Raw genomic sequence first — 22,554 nt, 5'->3', positions numbered from 1 at the left:
GTAGATTTTCTGTGCGCAGAGACCGTGTCAGCAATGCGCACGTGCGCAGCTTAGAGGGAACATTGCACCTCACTCAGCTCTACCGGTAAATCTGGTAACGTGAGCAGAGAGGACAAGGAATTGATAGCAATATGTATGCAATTCCCGATCTTACTGGCCGATTCTATCATGAATTATCGAAAGTTTTCGCGCTTCGCACTGGCTCGCTAAACAGTAAGCTACAGCTGATTTCGTGGCAAAAGCGAACAACGTGATGGGGGGCGGTCGGTTTATCACTCTATGGGAGCCCAAGACCCAAGTTTTTTCGGCGGGCCTGACGAAGTGCCGTTTCGTTCCTGCCAAGGGGTATACGCCCGAAGATGTATAAATATTATAGAGGGGTCCTACCTTTTCAATCACACATCACTCAGATATACCGGTAAATCCGTTTACGTTTAGAGAGCATAAAAATTGATATCAATATACATGCAATTCCCGATCATATTGACCAATTCAATCATTAATTATTGAAACTTTTCGCGCCTCGCGCGTCTAGATGAGAATAGCTGGCTCAGTAAATGGACAGTGAACACCCAATGTAGATGACTATATCAGCAAATAGCGGATAGCCGAAGGGGGGTCTGGGGCGAAGCCCCCGGAAATTTGGTTTATCACCCGATGGGGGCCCAAGACCAACGTTTTTTGGGGGGGCTGACGAAGTGCTGTTACGTCCCTGGTAACGAATTAATTGTACCTACGGGCACGCCCGAATATGTTTAATTATTAATTACGTTCCCTTTATTGTCCCATACAACATCTTACTCAGCGCTACTGGTAAATCTGATTTCGTGGGCTGAGAGGATAAAAAGTTTATAGCGGTTTATATATATATGTAACTACCACCTATTCATTCATGCATTATAGAAAGCTTGGTACCTAGGGCGACCAGGCCACACAAACTTTGCTGACCATCAAAATCACGCTACGGGGTTCTTGAGGGCGAAGCCCTCCGAAGTTTGGTTTATCACGCTATGGGTGCGCAAGGCAATCGTTTTTATGGGGTTGTCGAAGTGCTGTTACGGCCCTCTTACTCATTGTCTTTATTACATTCCTTACAATATGAGGTTGGGGGGCGCTGGAGCACGATAACTTTTGAAAGGGGGCGCTGGAGGAAAAAAGGTTAAGAACCACTGTTCTAAACAATCGCAACCACGCACGGACCGTTGTTATGGTCATTGTGCTGCGCCGTTCCGATTGTTTGGATTCCAAGGATTTGGATTGGATTTACCTATTTTCTGGAAGATTGAAATGTCGTGTGGCGAATGGCGACAAATTTTATTCAGATCAGTCATTAATGTAATTATGGTTACTAAGTTATCTTGAATCAAGTGAATCGTTGGTTGTGAAAGTAAATTTTCGAATCCCTCCATTGCATAAATTAATATTTTTTCTGAATTACCAGTTGGAATCGGATTAGGATTGGACATGGACTTGAATATGAAAAAGTTATGGATTAGGATTTGGAATTCCAAATCCGCTCATCTCTGATACCTACTATGTGAAAATAAATCAAGTCGCTAACTGAATCAGCTACCATTTAGGAAAATGCCATCAACCACTGCTGCGAGCCCTGACCTCTGCCAAATTGCCTGCACTACAGAAAAGCACAAAACACCATTTATGCCCGACTGCGCGTGCGAGAAACTGTGGGATTAAAAAAATATTTCGTTTAAATATACATCATTTAGTCCAGGTAGGCTCGAAATTTGAATCCATGATGAAGAATGGTGCATAAATTGTGTTAAAACAGGGGTTCCCAACCTGTATTGACCATGAGCCTTTTTCAACTGAATAGGTAATAATAACTAATTAATGTACCATCATGTTTATTGGGTGTTGTATTTATATCATTCTACACCAGGGGCGGGCAACTTCTCCAGTCGGCGGGCCGGATATAGGAAAATTAAGTATTTGTTGGGCAGGATTGCTGAATCGATACATTATTCGCCCATTTATTCACATACGGCATACAAATGCGTATTTGATGAATATATTTTGACGACAGCAATGTCATTTCAAATCGATTTCTCGCCGATAATGACAAAAACAATGTGGATTTGAGAACGACAATGTCATACAGCAGCATGTCTGCTTCTCTCTGATCAATTAGCACACGGTGCAATCCATAATTAAGATTCCAGGCGTCCGATAAGCCTGGTACCCCAAATTTAACAATATATCAATTCATGTACATGGTAAATGCCGACAATGCGAGCCTTCAACTCTCGCACGCTGCACAAACACGTAAGTAATAACATACAGTCACTAAAATTTGACGTTTTAGCAAGGAGTGGTGAATCTCGGCCGACTGGGGCCGCGGAACCACCTTATCATGTAAGACAGGAAACTGTCCGCGGGCTGTATGTTTCCCGCCCCTGTTCTAAACTAAGTTAGACCTAATTTATTCAAATAATGATTTGTTGTTGAAAAATCAGGGGGTCATTGATGTTTCAAAATAGTCAATGGGCGCCATGGTGTCAAAAAAGGTTGGGGAACCCGTGCGTTAGAAGCTATTGTGTCGAATAAACGCTATCAAAGAGCATTATCGTCCGCCCATTATGGCCTACATGAACCAAGGGTGATCCTGGAACTGAAGTTATGACACAGTTCCCAATTTGCATCGTCGTAGAGATGTTGATTCATCGTAGACATCAGCAGTACAAGCCTGTCCAGCTTCAGAAGGTAAAATTGGTAGAAAAATCTGTTCATACCACTTGTACCATCAGATTTCAAATGCCCCTGGTGTGTATGAAAGAGCGGATCCAGAAACTGTCTTGACGTCATTCTCTTTTATGTCTTCTGATATCGGTCACGTGAGTGAAGAGATAGTAATCGTAAAGTTCCGCTAAATAGCTCTGGTCCCCGTAGAATTTTCTGTACCCCGGAAATTTTGTGTAGGCCCATTGGAAAAAGTTCTTTAGATGATCTCCGGTATGAGCCGAGTGTTTGTACTGTCTCAAAAATACTGCGTAGATCGAGGAAAGGTATCTCTGATCGCCGTATTTCTTTTTATACTCTGGTTTTAAACCATAAATCCAATCGAAAAATCCCTCGAATTCTGCTTTTCCCATTGGCCTCGAGTTCATAGTAGTTGGATAGAAATCTCTGGAACGACAAGTGCCCGGAAGTCCTCCTTTCTTAATGATTAGTTTCGATCTATACCCTGGAAGAGCAAATCAAATCATTAGGATTAGGAGAAGTTCACCAGGGTCGTAATTGTAATGACTCGAGTAATTTTCTTAAATACGGAGAATGACTCGACTCGATTCCAGTCAATTTTTGTATTTATACGACGATAAAGTAATGCAGAGAATATAAGATGCAAGCGATAAAATGAGGCGGCATGTGGCGGAGGGCGAGATCGATGTTAGGTTGTGGTCCGGTTATCCTGAAGACTGGCTAGTGACGGTGAATTACAAAAAAATTAATATTAATTTGTCGTCATACTTCGAAACACTGTTTAACATGAAACATCTTGAACATTCTTAAACTCCTATCCGCGTTTTGCTATAAGGACATTAAAATGTCTTTGGGATACTATAAAGCTTATTGTCTTGGTTGCTGCCTTCCGGGAAGTGTGCAGCTTGGCGAAATAGCCTTGTTGGTTATTTAGGAATTGGGAAACGTATCCCGTATCAATTTGAAGCACGGTCAAACCGTGTAATCTGTAATACGTAGCCTAATGTGAGGGTGATGATGTAGTGGTGACGATAAGCCAGGGCAGTCAGGGTTCCATTCCCCGACGGAGGTATGGGCTCCTCTTCCCCTGCGTCGCTGTTCTTACGGCGACAAAAAAGACCCGATAAAAGAGCGCACTTACAAGAAATGGAAAGAGTCACGGAAAAGAGACATACATCGGAGAAAGAACTGTCACATCGGGCACTAGGTTGACGTGGATGCCAGTTTAATAGACCACAACTGGTCGTTCAGCATCCTCCTATTTGTTCATTACATCGCAGTGTGTCTTATCAATTGTACATTGTGTGTGTCTTGTTTAGATACAATGTAATCAGACGATTATTATCATGCATTGAATGACAAGAAGGTTGTAAAGTTCTTGTAACTTTAATTGTTACGGCATAATTTGCTACATTGACTCTTTTTCAATTTGGATTAAGCATGCGTAATTGCGCCATAATAATGAACAGGCTTGAACGTAAACGAATTTTCGGTACAGTTTATACAGCCTATGGTTTTCCTACGCAGCAACATTGAAAAGTAGGTTTTATGTATCGAATTCCGAACAAATTTTCACGGGCCGCACAGATTAGCTCCGCGGGTCTGCTCTAGTCAAATCGGGCAAGAATCTGTCATTTATCTGTTTCAATACACCTTTTAAGAGTAGAGGCAACCAAAGTCGTTGTAGGCACCCAAAAATTCACTATTATAAGTTGAGATTTCTCACCAAGTAAAACCGTAAGTATTCCAGGCCTAGTTTTGGATCAAAAACTGTGAAGTAGAGGTACCGTACCCAAAATGATAACAATTTGAAGGCAAAATCTACCATTACAAACTTGTACTGATGTTCGTGTACAAATCCATCTGCTCCTGACAAAGCAATTAATTTACCGTAGTTGTGTTTGAGATAGTTAATTCCTGCTTTTTGAAGACCACTAATTCTAGTTCTAGTTGCAAGTCTTGCAAAGTGAGTTGTCCTAGTTCAGACGTCTTAAACTCAAATGTGCTCGCGAGCCAATTTCCTGGTATTTGATGGCGCCACGGGCCGCCGCACTAATAATAGGGGTATTGGATGTATTTCCAAGTAGGCCTTATTTGACGGGACCTTGCAGACTGGCATTCCACACACATCGTGAAAATATGATTTACTATTGTGAATTAGAATTCAGGCCTGGCACGAAGAAAAAAACACATTTTTAAATATTTCAATAAAATTGTTAGTGTACTTGGTATAGTTTGTCCAAATAAATAGTCATAGGCACGATGCGATCATACAAATGCATCATGACATCGTGAAAGCTTATAATTTTGACGTGTCACAATTATAGGTAGAATATTTTAGAATTTAACAAAAATTGATCTGACATCAGAGCATTAGAGCAGCACAGCCAAATCCAGGCTTTCGGCCATACTCCTGATATTGATCATGTCGTTACCAAAGTCAAATTGAATCAGCGTTAGATTTTCTTTCAAATATTGTAACAAATCAATAACAACTTGTATATATCGATTACTGTGCCATAGTAATAGACATATCCAATCACTGAAGAATACATTGATGTTACAACGGTGGAGGGTACCACTACCTGACTCGCCACTTTTAATTGGCGATAATAATATGCATTAAGATTAAACCCAAGATGACGCAGGATGTAGCCTAACTAAAAACACATAAAGGGGAAACACAATGCCAGTGGTTTCCATTCCCATTCCATTCCCAGTTAAATGCGTTACACAACGCAAGCTACGACCTTATGATATATTATTAATATTACCGATAACAGTCTGATATTTGTTGCATCCTTGGTTGTATCAAGTATCCTCGCTCGGAGTCACAAGTCCTTCCTCTGATTGTAACGTTTGACTTGACTCAACTCGAGTCATTTTTATTTTATCACCTAGTCAGTACAAATTCGAGAAATTCTACAAAAGATTGCGCCCAAGTTCAAATCAGAATTTTCAGTTATGAATCAGCACCGAGTCATGTTTTTGGAGAAATTTTAGGGCGAATTCCAAGTTCGTAAATCTAAAAAAATAATGTGGCAGTTAAATATTGTTGAATACTTCAAAATCCAAAATGCCATACAAAATGATCTCGCGGGCCGCGCGTTTGAGAGCTCTGTCGTATTTCTTGTTGGGAGTTCTGAATAGTGAGTAGTTCTAGAGGCGCATTTTTAAAATCCATTAGTTAGTAAAATTCTGGCCCGAGGTGAATTGGTTTACAGAATCGAAGTCATCATCAAAGTCATTCTACTCAAAAAAAGTAAATGAGGAAGTATTAAATATAAAACACAGTGAATTCAATTTCATATCACCTTTTTTCGTAATTTTGATCTTCATTTTCATTCCATAATCGCTGCGAAGGAGATTTTGACTTCCTACTAACACATCACCCGTATACTGACTCGGCTGGAGTCTGACTGTGATATTAGACAGGGGTGGGAGCAAAATTGTGTTTCGCCACTGTCCCACTGGCACTGTTCCCTGGCCTTGATAGGGTTGGTAGTCGGTCTGGGACACTCCGCCTTTCTTCAAAGACACAGAGCTTGGGGCTGAAAGTAAGAACTGCTATGTTATGGACAAATTGGACAGCTAGAAAATTTTTGTTGTTTCCAAATGAGACTAAGAAGTAGAATAACAGCTACCGTGCACAGTTTTTTTCCAAATCACATTGGGATCAGACATGGGGTGAGTACTTCACGAATGTAATCGATTGCGATTACGATTACTTGTGAATCCCGCGATTACGATTACAGCAAAATCAGGAAGTAGTCGATTACGATTACATTTCAAAAGTAATCACAATTACTCACGATTAAATTTGTTTTGCTTCTTGGAACTAATTTCAGAAGAGATATTGGAAGACAACACAAGGCTTGCGATGAAAAGGTCTAATGAGATAACCACTTTCTTTATAAATCATACGTCATTTGCTTGTTACGTCATAATGCACCTATTTCCCAACTCTACGCAGGACTATTCGTCGCACCCAACGATTTGCATTCTTGCCAGGTCCGTAATTGCAAACACCCCAAACTTCCCAATAGGACCGGGAGCAAGCTCTAAGGGGACTCAAAAGTACATCGTAAATCAACATAAATTATTTATAGTGTATTTTCAAGAGAGTTAATTAGCTTGAAAATTTTCTTCGAGCTTCGGGATTTAATGTCTATAAATAGCTTGATTTTGAAATGCTTACCTCTCCCCCTCAAGAAAAAAGCAAGCATAATTTATAGGAATAGGCATTTCGGTGGCGGTTATTGCTCTGCCACGACACACCAAAAGACGTATGCAATTTCGGCCAACATGAAACTCCACAAAGTGTGCTACCAAAGAATGACCTTCGTGCCAAAACTTTTGGTATGTGTCCGTTGTCAGTAGCCGCGCTCTGTGGGCGTGACGAAAAGTACGTTCCTTCCAATCTGAGCCCCAATAATGCAAGTGCCCCCCGGGGTACTCACAGAGGAATGAAGACAAGACAATTTGTGTGTGCGTCTCATGAAATTTTTTTTAGTCTGCTACGTTTGGGCGACTACAGTAACTTTTGATTATATAAAAAACGGGAGGTCACGAATCAACAACATACAATAAAGTAATTATAACAACATACCAGATGCTATAATTATGAATTACGTGCCCCCAGCTCTACCGGTAAATCTGAATGAATAGCAATATAATGTAGTTACCAATATTATTGACGAAATTCAGTCATCAACTTGAAAACTGACCACCCCATGGGGCCCCAATACTCAGGATTGTAATGACTCGAGTCATGATTTGACTCGAGTCGCGATGTTTTGGTGACTAGAATTGACTCGAGTCATTTTTTCAAATGCGTAAATTGACTCGACTCGAGTCAATTTTTGTATTGACTCGACTTGTACTAGAGTCATTTTGCATGGCTCGAACCAAGTCATATGACTCGAGACTAGAATGGCCAATACAGACATTCCACGTAACTTCGAAGAATAGTAAAGTTACCACATTATTTGTATTTCATCTATCAGTCCTGATACTTGGAAATAGGGCCGTAAACTGTGACAACTGATGAAAATTACTATATTATGTATACGAGCCATTCTATATCACTCTAGCAGAGTTGAAAAAAGGGGGTTCAACCGGATTGATCTGTGAACATAACGACTTGGCATCGTATGCCAGTCAAACACTATGACTCGGACTCGTCCATATACTAGCTGACTTGGACTCGGACTTGACTCGGGGTTGAATTGAAAATGACTCGACTTGGCTCGAGTCAAAACTATAAAAGTGCGATTGACTTGTGACTCGGAACATTGTGACTTGGTTACAACCCTACCAATACCAACCTTGGGAATGGGGGACGAATTTCTGTTTTGGTCCTGATTGTGCCTACAATTTACGCTAACATGGTGTATAGGCGGATGGCCATGGCGACAGGTATAAATCTCGAGTGAAGAACTATGGAATAACGATTGGTGCCCGTTTATAGTAGAGTCATATGAGAATAAGATAAAGTGAACTTAAAATTCTACTTTACACTTAATACAGATACTGAAAGCTGCCGTTATGAGAAACAGCAAAGAACGGGTCGGTTACAATATATATCAGCAGCTGTTGATTTTAACCATCGTAATGTTTTATTTGAGTACAAAATTTCAAATCTTTGTCCGGTGTACGTACAATACGTACGTATACTACATAGATAGACCTACTGCTCGCCAAGCAGCAACGGTCAAACTGCTTTTAACTAAGCATAACGAAACATCAATACATAAGTTACTATTTGAAACTAGGCAGAGTGGTGATTATTATCTTGCTGCGAGGTAGTGGCGTTTAGAGTGTATTCATAACCTGATATACAGCATGGCTTACACCAGGCGTGGGCAACATACGGCCCGCGAAGGGATTTTGTCCGGCCCGCGGACAGTTTTCTGTCTTACATGATAATGTGGCCCGCGGCCCTAGTATTCAGAGATTCCCTACTACTTGCGTAAACGTAAAATTTTAGTGACTGTATGTTATTATACACATGTATGCGCACTGAGCGAGGGTGGTGCTTACTCGTAAGTTAGTCGAAGCGAGAAGACTTGCATTATCGGCATTTACGATATACGCAACCCGAATGTCATTTGTGGTAATCATGGTGTTTGTCGACTACAATGGTCATTTACACTAGGCCGATATTTCATATTTTTGATTCCGTAACTGTCGACTTGTAGCACGGCACACTTCTAGGCTTTTGTAAGACATCACTTATGCCAGGGGTCGCCAACTCAAAACGGGTCGCGGGCCACTTTGAAGCTTCGTAGAGGCCGTGGGCCGCATGAATTCAATATCGAGATAAAATAGGCCACACAGTTGAACAGCCACACTATATCTCATCACCTACTACACCAGGGTGGCCAACCTGCGGCCGTAGAAGGGAAATTTGTGCGGCCGTGGATAAGTAATTCAATTAGTACCGTATGTGTTGGTGGCCGCCGACATGCAATTTGAATTTACAAATTGAGTCCCGATTTTTTGAGAGATCCTAATTAATCTTTAAAATTTCTTCGCGCTGCGCACGATTTAATGTGACTTCGTTTATCGATTTTAATATAGTGGCGCCCTTTGCAATCATTGCCCCACAGTACAGACGTGAACAGCAGAGGAAAATGATGCGCCTCATATAGAAGTACCAACTCGGAGTCTTGTACTCCTCACTTTACGGACAATCTTGATGGTTGGTCAAGAAATAACAGGATGCAACCAAGTGACTAATTATAATTGGCCCACCCGAAGATGCATCATCATTTATATCTTGTCCTAAATTTTCGAAAAATCAAATCTACAGTTGAATCTGATGACATGGGATGAGAAATAATAGGAAATATACTATTATTTATTACGAAATTCATAGGTGAATCAGAAAAAATTTTCGCGCTTCGCGCGATTATGTACGGCCCATAACATGACCACATTGACCAGCAGTCACCAGTGATCACTCGCGAAGTCGGTGCGTATAGTAAGCCTATGTGATTAAATAAATAAGTCCGGAGTTCACCGGAAAAGGACATGGACACTTTAGCATGTGTATTTGGCGTCCAGATAGTTCATTATGACTATGCCTTGAATGCGGCCGTAGGCTACATGAGTAGTCGAAATGCAGCCGTGAATGGCAAAAAGGTTGGCAACCCCTGTACTAAACTCTAATGAAGAGATATCTTGGTGAATTTGTGGTACCGGACTTATCGAACGCCTTCAAATCTTAATTAGGGATTGAATCGTGTTGATCGATCAGAGAGAAGAAAACATGGTGGTGCCTGTATGACAATGCTGCTCTCAAATCCACATTGTCTTCGTCACTATTAAAATACATTCATTAAATACGATTTATTCCTTGTGTATGTGGATAAATGGGCGAATAATGTTTCGATTCAGCAATCCGGCCCGTCAAGTATCTAATTTTCCTATATCCGGCCCGTCGACTGGAGAATTTACCCGCCCCTGGCTTACACTGTTCTAACAATAACACAACAATGGCCATCGAATATATATTTACTATGTGTGGATACTTCTTACGTAAGGACGAGCAAAGCTAATACTTCTGACGTCATAATGAGCAGTGACGTTTGAAAATCAACCGTTTGCGCTATCAATAACCTTGTATAACATCTCTTCCTTGTTCCCGAATGTTCGGTAATGTCATATTCATTGTATAAATAAAAAGTAATCGTTCTTTCACAAAAAAATCTATTATATATGTGAAGTAGTCGATTACGATTACTTTGGATTTTTTTCGAATGTAATCGATTGCGATTACGATTCCTTGAAATTGCTGTAATCGATTACGATTACTAATCGCGATTACCCCATGTCTGATTGGGATTGAGTTACTGAATCCGCAGAACACAGAGAGAAACAAATAACAGAATATTACTTGGCCCCGAGTCTTGGCAGAGCTGGCGACTTTGATCTACGAAAGTGACGCCATCCCTAGTCGCTATGGATACGGGTCCCGTATATGTATTGTAGCTGACAATCTGAAAAACAAGCTTGTGACACCGGCATGTATTTCAAGTCACATGAGCTAGTTTACCTGGAAGTGATTCGTTTGCAAATGTACTGTGTGAGAGTTGGATGAATCTGCGTTGAGAAGACTCCATTCTTCCACCCCATCTAGCGGCATGCGGTAGCTGAATTCAAGATAATTTTTCGATATTCAATCGATAGAGTTGAGTTCATTGTTAGTAATATAATCCTTTCCAAACAGTACGAGATTACGATACAATGTAAACACAGGAAAGACTTGGCACAACGATCTGAGTTCACGAATCAAAATCGATAACCGCAGTGATTGGAGTCGAGCAGTGAGAGATGATTTTATCCGAGCACTCTAATGATTCTACCGAGTAAGTATTCTAGGCCAAGTAAAAGCAGCAGCCGAAAAACGTAAGTGCTTCTTGGAGGTACCGAACTTCAATATACAATTGAATAGTATATTCATATTCAAATGAGCCTGAACATTATCGGTTGACACGTGTCAGGGCTCAGGGGTACCGGTAATCGTTACGGTATATTCTAGTGAAGACTTCGAAAAGTAGCAGTACTTTGTTACTGACCACCTCTGTAAAACTAGTATTATTATCTTTGCAGTCGCATAAAAGATACACCCCGCATGTATGGTAGACACTTTGACCTCTAGCCCTTGCCACGAATCACTGAATCAGTACGGTACCAGTTTATTAATAATCATCATCATCATTGGTTTATTAGCAATTTTATCAGTTCAATACACCACAAAAATGCGATACAATGAAAAGACAGGAAGATGTCGAAGCGACAAGGAGTAGTCTATGGAATCTGACACCCACCATGGCCTAGGCGATGTAAAGAGGAGGCATGCACACTGAATGAAAGTAAAGAAGATAGTATAGAAGAAGAATGCGACAAGAAATAGGGCGGCATGTCATGGGAAGCGAGATCGATAGGTCAGTCGTGGTCCGGTAATCTTGAGGATGGACTGTATTTATTTAGTAGTAATTGCTTGTATTTCGACTTGAATGTGGACATGCTCGTCGACTGTCGGATGGCCGGCGGGATAATTTCGTCAAATTACATCAGAACACCACGAGACTCTGACACAATTAATCACTCATGTACCATAGATTTTACCAAGTCCTCTAAAGTCGTATGATGAAGGAATATATTTGTTAATTACTTACGAAGCCTCTGCATTTGCCTCATATTTGTCTCTGTTGATGATATTGTTGACGCAAGCTTCCACAACAAATTTGCCAGTCACGTGACTCTGGGAAAGCCCCTTCAGATTGCGCATGTAGTCGGGCAGCGGGGGCAACGAAACCGGGGCTTCTTCGTGGAAGGTGGCGACGATTGATTTAAGGAAAGATCTTTTCGGATTTTCAACGACTTCCAGACGGGCCAACATACCTCGGTACCGTGAGGCTCGTCCGATACCCGGATTTTCTCGGATATTTGGACTGGAATTAATCTGGAAGAAACGAGTATGTATTGCATACCGATATCATGACCTCTAATATCAATGTAAAAGACAGCTCATGCAAATTATCATCACTGGGGTTTATCTCTTTTTTTATTAAACCTTTTTTTTATTACTTTGTATATCTACTTGTTTCATATGGTTTGATTTTCAGTTGTAAATACGTCAAATCACATAAAGGGATAGTAGTATATATACGAAGAGCTTCTTGGAGGTACAGTCAATCAGGTTTATTAATATTTTCATCGTTCCAAAACATCACAAGACTGCGATACAATGAAAAGATAGGAAGGTGTCGAAACAACTTGGAGTAGCCATTAAGATCAGACACCCACCTTAGCCTAGGCGAAGTAAATAAGAGGCATGCACACTGAATGAAAAGTAATGCAGAGAATATAAGAAGCAGAACTTCAGTATACAATTGAATAGTATATTCATATGGAAATGAAACCCGAATATTTTCGGCTGACACTCGTCAGGGGTAATCGTCAGCAACTAGTAGAGAATATGAAAGAACATTGTATATCAACAATAGTATCACAAAATATGACGTCATCAGCATGAAACTTCGAATGAGAGAGCGTTCAATGTACTATTGTTAGGTGGTACACGAACTCCTTCTGATGACAGAGTTTCGGTCGACTCCAAGGCACTTCCACTTCCATTTGTGTGCCCTGACGAGTGTCAGCCGAAAATATTCGGGTTTCATTTCAACATGAATATACTATTCAATATATACCTATAGTACCCTCAATAATCTCTAAATAACACCCATCTCAAAATTTGAAAAATGAAGATAAGCTACTTTGATATCACCGTGACGATATATTGTTGCATTAAACCACTGAGCTATATAAACGCGTTTTACAACTTTTAACATGTATCCTATATGACCGTATAATCATAGCAATTTACAGCATATGGCTGTAATTTAGCCTACTGTGGCATATGGTCAGTTGACTTGATGACCATGGTCGCATCGCAGGCCACCAATTATTATTCTGGAAATTAACTTATATCTGTCTAGCTGTCGCGCGCGTGCGCATGCTAAGGTTCAGTAGTATGGCCATAGTCGGTACTCGAATAATAGTCGATAGTTGAAGAAATATCTTATGTTTAGTACTCGTCAAGTACAAGTAGAAGTTGCGATTTCGAAGTAAGTATCAGAAAAGAATCATTTACTGAGTAAGTATCGCAAATAGGCAAAACGTGTTTCGGTACAGGCCCTTTGTGAACGACCAACTCTCCGAACCTTGAAGTTTCCTTTCTTGTTGCACTTTATCAGCCAATCCATGGTGCTTCCTTGTGGCAAGATACTTTTCCCTCCTCTAGGAACAATCGGACTCGGGAGATAGATCCCGTCTCTGGCGATTTCTTCGACTTTACACGAACTCGGAGATTGTATCTCGAGGACGTGAACTCCGCCAGCGTTCACTAACCTGAAGGGAATATCAGCGTTGTGAAGAGCCAGGCTGATATCGGGTATTTGAGTCGATACCGAAAAGAATAGTACCTTCAGCGATAACCACGATATATTCAAAGTATTATGGTATCTAGCTCCACTCGTATATCCAGCTCTATTGCCATTGCTATTCTTGGACATGAAGGCTGCATCTGGGCACCTTTTGGCAGATAGGCCCGGTCGGTAACGAAGCACTTCCACTTTGTCAGGTAACTCGCCAAGTAATTCTGGCCTAGGCTACTTTACTAATTAGTCACGTGGGTATGGTTTTAGGCTAGTTCTACTTTACTGTAGGCAAAACTAGGCCCAGAGTACCTACTTTTTTTAACCCGGAAATCGTGACTCTTACATGGATGCGATTACAAATTTACGGTCTTCCTTCTACCTCTAAATCGAACTATGACCAATTTACCACATCTACTTTTCACAGGCTTATTTAACTTAACTGATAGTAGTCAAACGCAATGACTCGAGAACTAGTCTCAAGTTGAGTCTCTGTATTTAATCAAATGACTCGAGTCAAAACGAGTCCCCGAATAATTGCGACTCGAGTCGAGTCACATTAGAGCATTTGGAGATGTTCCTTTTCCGCCTACGTAACAAAATTGCAACCGATAAGTGACCTCTTACCTGAATCTCATTTTCTTTCCCTGCTCGATTCTAATTGTGGGCTGAACTTGTCCGTTGGTCGTGTACAAACTAATGTCGTTCTGTCTGCCCATCAGCCATTCCTCGACCGTTCGCCCGTCTGATAACTTTTCGCGGTTTCTGTAAATAAGCGTGAGAATCTCTGTTCATACAGTAACGAAATACTTTTTTTAATACTCGAAAGTATCTTTTGTCTATCACTGTAAATCCATGGGTGGAAAATCGTGTATTAATCAGATTTGCACAATTGAGCAAGGTGTAAATCAGGTAAAGTCACTTTCAGGATGCAAATTCTGCTTTCACCCTTCCAATGGCTGAAAATGAGCCAAAACACCAATCCTTTATCCTTATGGACTAATATCCCAGGGATCGGTGGTTCCGTTTGCGCGTACCATCTTCTTGGAATTTCTTGGGGGCTAGTACACGAGATAGAAACTACTATACCCCTGGGATACATCTCGACAAATATCGGTGTTTTGACTTCTACTTCAACTTGAGTGGGAATGGTGATTACATTCAGTATACCTCATCCTCGTCAGCGGTGTCTTACAAAAGCCTAGAGGTGGGCCGTGCTATAAGTCGGCAGTTACGGAAAATATGAAGAATATCGGCCTGGTGTAATTGACCATAGCAGTCGACAAACACCATGAATACCCCAAAACAAACAAACAAACATTCAGTATACTATAGGAAGCTCTAGTCACACCTGAATCTGTCTCCAATTTTCTTCTGCACTCGGGCGAACGACATTCCAGTCTGGTCTATCTTGTAAAGTAGGGAAGGTTGAAACAGAAGATGAACTTCACGGTCGCAGTGTAGCGGACACGAGTAATGAATTATCGATTTTGGGTCGTCAGGAGACTTGAAGTTATCTTCCACCACGATCATCCCAGCCATTCCGCTAAGTGTCTGCAATTCAGCAGTTAAACAGAATATGATCGCGTTTTACCAGGTTGATGCACATGAAAAAATCGAACGGAGTAGTGACATTATAATTACAGATATGAAAATATAACATTTAAAGGTTTTCCAAATTAGATTAGAATTGTAATTATAGCTACACAGATATTTTTTTCAAATTAGACTGGCATTGCAACTATATAGCTACACAGCTTTTTTCGAAATTAGATCATAATTAAAATTATCGATTTCGCAAAAAAAAATCTGGAAATTGGATTGCATTGCGAATAAAAAAGAAATGCAACAATCAGGTTTCGTTAATATATAATCAGAGTTCATTATCATTAGCACGAGAATGGGAAATGTATTTACAGCAAGCTTGATTCGTTTCGCACGATGTAATCTATAAGAAATATATCAATATTCCCAGTCTAGCAATCGTAGACTATAGTTCTCCGACTCCCTATTAAGATATTGCGACGTCACGAAAATTACCGAAATTTTTAACCTCGAATGGCCGATATCGATATTTCCTTCAAAGTATGATATCAACTTGATATGATCGTCGAAGTGATAAACAATCGGTCTGGCCCTAATTATAATTTTATAGTAAGATATCATATGTCAAAATAGCTACCATAAGCTTGTCATTATTGTAACAGTGAATTAATAGTTGCATCATTGTATCATTTGTATAGGCCTATCTAGCTTTCCGACGAGGTTCAATCGAAAAGCTTTGAAGAATGCGGGCAAATAAATTGCGAACAACCTTTATTCCGAGTCATTTTCAAGTTATGTACAAGCGCTCATTTATATTGCGTTTTTCCGAAACTTGTGTAAAAAACACGAGGCGTTCTCACCAATTTCCCATTTCACGGTGCATTGTTACAAAATAAACACAATCATATCATAAAACGCCCCCAGCGCTAATTTTCGACAAACAACTGCTTCAACGCGGAACATGTTCGCTGTACGAATAGCGCATGCAATTGAATAATATATTGATTTTGAAATAACCCCGTATATTTCCGGCTAACGATCACCGGTCAGGGGTAATCGTCTGAAACGACTATAGAATTGGAAAGAACTTTGTATACGATTCTTGCCTAGTTGCAAATAATCACTCCTGGCGGGTGTCAAAAATACTTGCGTTAATTTCAATATGAATATATATTATTCAATTATACGTTGAAGTTCTGTACCTCCAAGACACTATATACGAGTATTATCTTTGTCATTCCGTTACAAACCTGAAATAAAGCTGATCCATCGTAGTGGGGGTGATACCAGTACGTCCCAGCTGGGTGATCGCATCCTATCTTGTAAGAATAAGTTTTTTTCTTGCCGGGCGCAACTTCAACAGTGATGTCATTGACCTACGATTGCAAAGAGGATATATAATGATGTTGATATTCGATTCTTTTCCGCATACGGTTTTCATTCGGCTAGGGGGCTCGTATAGAATCAGAAATGTTCTGCAACTAAGTATACTTCTACTTTTTTTCGAGTACTCTGGTGCGTTTCGTCCACTTGCTTGTACCGTAACTTCCTCAATTGATTATATTTTCCGGCTATTTGCATTTTTACTTTGAAGGTTTTCAGGCAAAACTGTGTATAGTCACTTCCTACAAATTTTTAATTTTCGAAAATTGCACCAATTTTGGGTGTAAATTACTCCTACTTTTATTAGTGCTCTAGAACGTTTAGTCTATACTTGCTCTATTTCCAGTGTAGGTGTAAAGTTTTTTAGGCAAAACAATATACTTTCTAAGCTATTGATTTCGTAAAGAAGAAATTAGTATATCATCACCTTTATGATTGATTTTTTTTATAACTGGGTGAAGCCGTTCTTTACCACGGTAATAGAATATATATTCTCGAAAACTGTACCTACATTTTGGTGTCTTTTAAAACTATTGATTTCGTAAAGAATAAATTAGTTTTGCGATATCTTTCCATCGCATTTATTGAATGCGTTCGTAGCGTTTAGTTAGTGAATTTTTTCCATAAATGTTAGGCGAAACCGTCATGTATCATGGTAACTAAATATATTTTCGAAAACTACATACCTATAGTCTCGGTGTCATTTATGACTTTGAGTTAGTCGCTTGTAATTCTGAAAATAGTCAACTCCGATTAAGTGCGGTTTGCTTTATTTTTATTGAACAGTTTTTGGCGCCTATCGCCTATTCGGTCATTTCCGCCCCGATCACGAATATTGTATCGTTCGTCTTCGACTCTTGGCCTGAGAAGTGGGCCGTGCTACAAGTCGGTAAATACGGAATCAAAATAAAGAATATCGGCCTGGTGTAAAATGACCAATGCAGTCGAAAAACCATGAACATCAAACAAAATCTTGGTCTGCTTTTTCGGAAGACTTCCATGAGGAGCCCAGATAAACTGCCGAGACCTGGAAACTAGGTATAGAGCCTGGCTCTAACCTGCAACCATTGGTGTCGTGACTGTGTCGCCTAGCGCACTGCGCCACTCACTTCCCCGCCGCTTTAGTGCTAAATGTATGTGACCCGCCACCAAATCTACTTTTTGAAACTGATTACTTGAATATTCTAAGACCGTCTTTGCCATAGGCCTACTTCCACTTGAATTACAGACATTTATCGGAAATTATTACGGCATCATACTTCTGTTTATAAATGCTGATTATACTTTGACTATAGTTCTGCACATGTAGAGTAGCGTATCGATTAAAGACTATTGAAAATTGGTTAAAAATAAATATCCAACATTTTGCCGACCACTTCTGACGCAAAGAGTGATCGAGTTTCGATTGAGCGACAAATTGTCAGATACAGACGGCCAATTAAATGCAAATCTTATCACCTCGTTAACGAAACGTTTCATTCCGCGTGAATTACTGGGGAATGTTTTCGCGTGTTCCGCTGAGGTGAGACAATAGACAATGAAGGTATTTTTAGAAATGGGCTTGTTACAAATATTTGTCAAGCACGAAACTCGCGAATTGATATATTGATTATTCCGTGATCAGTTTCGGAAACATTAATTTCCGCTCTCATCACAAAAATTCGAATGAGAATTATCAATATATTGCTCTCATTAGACAGCTAGATTTGTGTCGTCTTTCCCAAATTAAATTAGAATGAGAATTTCTGAATTCGCAAAAGAAATACAACAACAATCAAGTTCACTTCACATCAAATCGATGTCAAATCTTATCAGCACGAGAATGACAAATGTCTGTACACCAAGCTTGGCTCGTGTCACACTATACAGTACTACTGTAGCGTTTTCGTGAAAAACTAGAACTTGGATTTGAATTAAAAAGGAGAGCACAAAAAAATTTCACAGATGAGATTAGAGTTGGATTAGCGGCATTTCTCTCTAATTAATCTAATAACACCAGCACTATAAATATGTATTTGTCCAAGTCTGATATTATCAGACATCACGCCCAGGTTGTTATTTACGCATTTATAATCGACTGCGTTGCGGGAACCTTATTTCTTGCGTAACGCCGAGTCGGGACATGTGCGTGACAAGGCCTGCTTCGTATCTGAAACCGCAAGACATCTCGAAGGCAAGTACAAAGCAATTAGTCAGACAAATATGAAATCACGCGCAATCGAACGCTAGTGTGGTGAGGCGGCGATTAATTTGTCCTCGTTTGATTGATGGCAGTTTTATCCGCTTCCAAAAATACATGACTTTGCATAAAATCAGGCAAATTTTGTAAATTAACGCCGATGTCGTCGCGTTAACGACTGTCTAGATATTAATTTTGTTTTCATTAAAGCGAAACAATATTCTATTTAACTTGGACAGTTTATTTACTGTCAATTATATTTGCTAACATATAATCGGTTGTGTAGTGAATCAAGACGACTCACATGATTATTGGCAGTTCTTCGCAACCACTTGTTCAATTACTGTAAGTAGGTATGTAGTAGCCAACTTGAGTAATTAGGTAGAAGTAGAACTAACGCTGTAAATTTCTACTCAAGTCCAACTATAGCTAGTGGAAAAGCAAGAGTAGGCCTACTACAGGCTTGCAGTTTGGCCTAAAACTGAAAAGTGTGAATATTAGTCAGGAATCATGACCAACTTGAGCAAGAAGCCATAAGCATCACCTATATATGATTTTTTTCGTTACTGACTACCACTTTATGTCACCATATGAACGATTGTGAAGCCCGAGCAATCTTTTGGAAACTTACTTTCGGTGATACGTGAAGCCCTTGTAGGTAGAGATTCGTCGAGTTGGCTTTCTGTAGACTGTTATTCCTTCGCTTCACTTCAGATTCCGCCGAGAGCTGGTTGATCTGCGATTCCATTCACAGGTAGGGTATGAATGATGCGGGAAGTTCAAATATGTACCGTTTATGTGACCACAGAGAATATAAAGCCAATTCTATACGTCACATTAACGATTATTTGATATTTTTCGACAATATCTAATTCACTGCATTGCATCGAAATTGCATCGAAACTCTAATTCTCGTGGCTAAATTTACTCATATAGTGTCAAGGAGCGTAGGCTATATCATTTCGGTACTCGAAAAACCAGCTCCCACAGCTCGACTCGAATCATCAGTATCAATACAGAATTCAGATTCGAGGACCCGTGCTCGGCCCTGTTCACAATATCAGCTGCGACTCACCAGTCTGACGGAAATGACGTCACCGGGACGCACCCTCCAAGTGGGCCCGCCTAGTTTTCCGTTGTAGGTTCTCCTATCGAGCTCCAACCACCCACCCACGGTCACTTTTGACATTTGAACCTTCAACTCGGTTTCCAGAAGGTTAAACCGGGACAGCAGTTGCTCGGGATGGCGCAAATATTCTCCGGCTATAAGTCAAACCCGAAGTTAATCCTTATACGCCATAAAACAAAAGAAGCAATGAAATCAAATTTTGAAACGTCACTTTCTTTTTCAAGAAGCTACTTAAGAACAACTTTGATTTGTAGTCTCGGTGAATTTCCGGCCGGAATTAATTCCGTTTTGAAGCAAGTAATTTCTATAAATAGCCGCTAAATCTCAACTGACGCAGCAATATTGAGAAAGAGTGGTTCAATCATTGCTAGTCAGCCCTCAAGATTACCACACCTCGATCTGACATATCAAACTCGCCTATCGACTCATGCGTCATTTTCATCACTGGTTTTGTGTTTTCCCTTATTATTTCTTGCCATCAGGTGTGCACTGCATGCGTCTTATTTACATGGCCCAGGCCCAAGTGTGTGTCAGATTTCAAAGACTAGCCTGCTTTAAGTCGTTTCGACACCTTCCTAACTTTTCATTGTATCGTAGTCTTGCGGTGTTTGAAATGGTAAAATTATTAGTAAACTGATACTGATGCTATGCCATAGAAGATGAATCGAGTCTACCTACTTTTCAAGCGACATCTCTCCTTCATAGCCCCCGCAGACGAGCAACTGTACATGCCGTACGCAATAGATGCCAACGATATGACGAGGTAATACGATATCATTCTGTTCATATTCAATATTGCGTCAAAGTCGAATGTCAGAGACGCTGTTCACTTTTCTATATAAATAACAAGAAATATAATCTCATGAGGCATTCCAATAATAGCAAGTAGTCGAACTGGAATATAACGAAACGTAACATTTCTGTGTTAAAGTCCGAGCATTTTTCATTAAGTAGTCAAGACATCAAAGTCACACTGGCTATAAACAGTTTGTTCGGATCAAATATTCCAATAAACTCATCAGCTAACATACATTATTCAATTTTATACTCAAGTTCTGTACCTCCAAGAGTGTCTTCTAACATACATTATAAAACATGATTACGGAACAAATAATATTCCAACAGAAACGTGTTCATATACTGTTCGTCATATAAAAAGAATACAACTGTTGATATACAATATTCTTCTCAATTCTGTACTAGTTGCTGACGATTACCCCTTACAGCCAAAAATATTCGGGTTTATTTCAATATAAATATATTATCCCATGGAATGAAGAATTTTATAGTTAGTAATATTGGCAAATACACAGACTAGCGAACGCCGTATATCGCACATAAGTTACGTGTATAGTTGATAAAGATTATATTACTACATATTTATGATCCCGTTTCTAAACTACAACTGCAACTAATTCTCATCCATTCATTTCACGCCAATGAATTATTAGATTGCGTTGCGCCGCATATATATTTATCGAACAAATTTGAGAGATCGTTGATAAACTCCATTTTTTCCTCTTGAAAATCACGCGCGTCACATACAATTTACGCGACTAAAGTTATTCTCTAAAAATCATGCGCGTCCTCGAATGAGATTGGTCCAGGTATATGACTTGTCTAAAACAACGATGGTCAAGGCACGGCTGGAATATGACCTTGTCAGGTCCCATTAAATGTCTCTTTGTAAGCCCCTATAATGTGATCTTAATCAACCGAACTTTTCGGAAGCGAAGCCTCCAGACATCATTATTCCTATGCTAAATATCATTACTACATCAGTAGGCTACATGTACGTAGTCCCAAAAATAGCTGTACCGTACATATGTAAAATTACTGTAGTCCCCACTAGTTTACGCTGTAGGCTACATATTAGACAATTAGAGCCAGACCGATTATAATCATAGCACGGTAGCAATGAGAATGGTGGACTATAGTAATATGAACTGTTTCTTAATAGCTTGCAGACGTCCATGGATGACGCCTTTCTAGTTTATTTCATGACCAAGCATATAAATGGATGTAAAGTTGTTCAAGTCAATGCTATGAAGTTTTAGAAATGTGCCTTAAGCTAGATGCCGCCTTTTGAATATCGGCCGAATATATCTGGGGTTATCAGTGAACGTGCTTTGGATTTTATCGGCTGCCCTATCGGCTCAAAATCCATCCATATTTGGTGATACGATATTGATATATATATATATATATAGAGATATCTTTTCAATTCCGACCATTAGCCCTTGATCCAGCCGTCTAACGTAATTCAATTAGCTATATGTTGGCGGCCGTCGACGCAGATTGAATTTATGAATTGCCTCCAGAATTTTTGAGGAATCTTCATTAATCTAGAATTTTTCATCGCACTATATACGTGCGATTCAATGCGCTTCATTTTTCGATTTTAATATGGTAGTGTCCTTTACAATCCGAGCCCCACTGCATACAGATGCGAACAGCAGAGGAAAATGATGCGCCCGCCATATAAATACCAACTTGGAATCGTGGACGAATCTCAGTGGCCATCCAGTTTTGGTAGTTCATTACGACTATTATCCTGGAATGCGGCCGTATGCTACGTAATCGAAATGCGGCCGTGATTAGCAAAAAAGTTGGCAATGCACCCTTGATCTAACAGTTCAAATGAACGCATTTAT

The 22,554-nt window shown here is 39.9% G+C and overlaps 1 protein-coding gene across 2 annotated transcripts; it reads right to left on the bottom strand.

The window, feature by feature from the left end:
- Positions 1 to 1,634: 1,634 nt before the first annotated feature.
- On the bottom strand, positions 1,635 to 21,265 carry LOC145458502 (multicopper oxidase mco-like). Of its 2 annotated transcripts, XM_080336883.1 has the most exons (12): positions 20,579 to 21,241; positions 19,847 to 20,034; positions 19,403 to 19,507; positions 16,460 to 16,585; positions 15,016 to 15,218; positions 14,292 to 14,429; positions 13,452 to 13,638; positions 11,904 to 12,190; positions 10,778 to 10,874; positions 10,619 to 10,721; positions 6,033 to 6,269; positions 1,635 to 3,202 (listed from the first exon to the last, which is right to left on the bottom strand). In XM_080336883.1, the coding sequence occupies exons 1-12, from the start codon at positions 20,685 to 20,687 to the stop codon at positions 2,820 to 2,822; spliced, it is 2,163 nt and encodes a 720-aa protein (XP_080193009.1). In that variant the 5' UTR covers positions 20,688 to 21,241; the 3' UTR covers positions 1,635 to 2,819. The 2 variants fall into 2 exon arrangements, with proteins under 2 accessions (XP_080193009.1, XP_080193010.1); XM_080336884.1 differs by lacking the exon at positions 6,033 to 6,269 and having other exon boundaries at positions 20,579 to 21,265.
- Positions 21,266 to 22,554: the final 1,289 nt, after the last annotated feature.

This window comes from Botryllus schlosseri, chromosome 16 (assembly GCF_051294905.1).
Source record: "Botryllus schlosseri isolate E-star chromosome 16, Bs_hap1, whole genome shotgun sequence".
In the NCBI taxonomy this organism is placed as follows: domain Eukaryota; kingdom Metazoa; phylum Chordata; class Ascidiacea; order Stolidobranchia; family Styelidae; genus Botryllus; species Botryllus schlosseri.
This window is presented reverse-complemented; position numbering and strand designations above follow the sequence as displayed.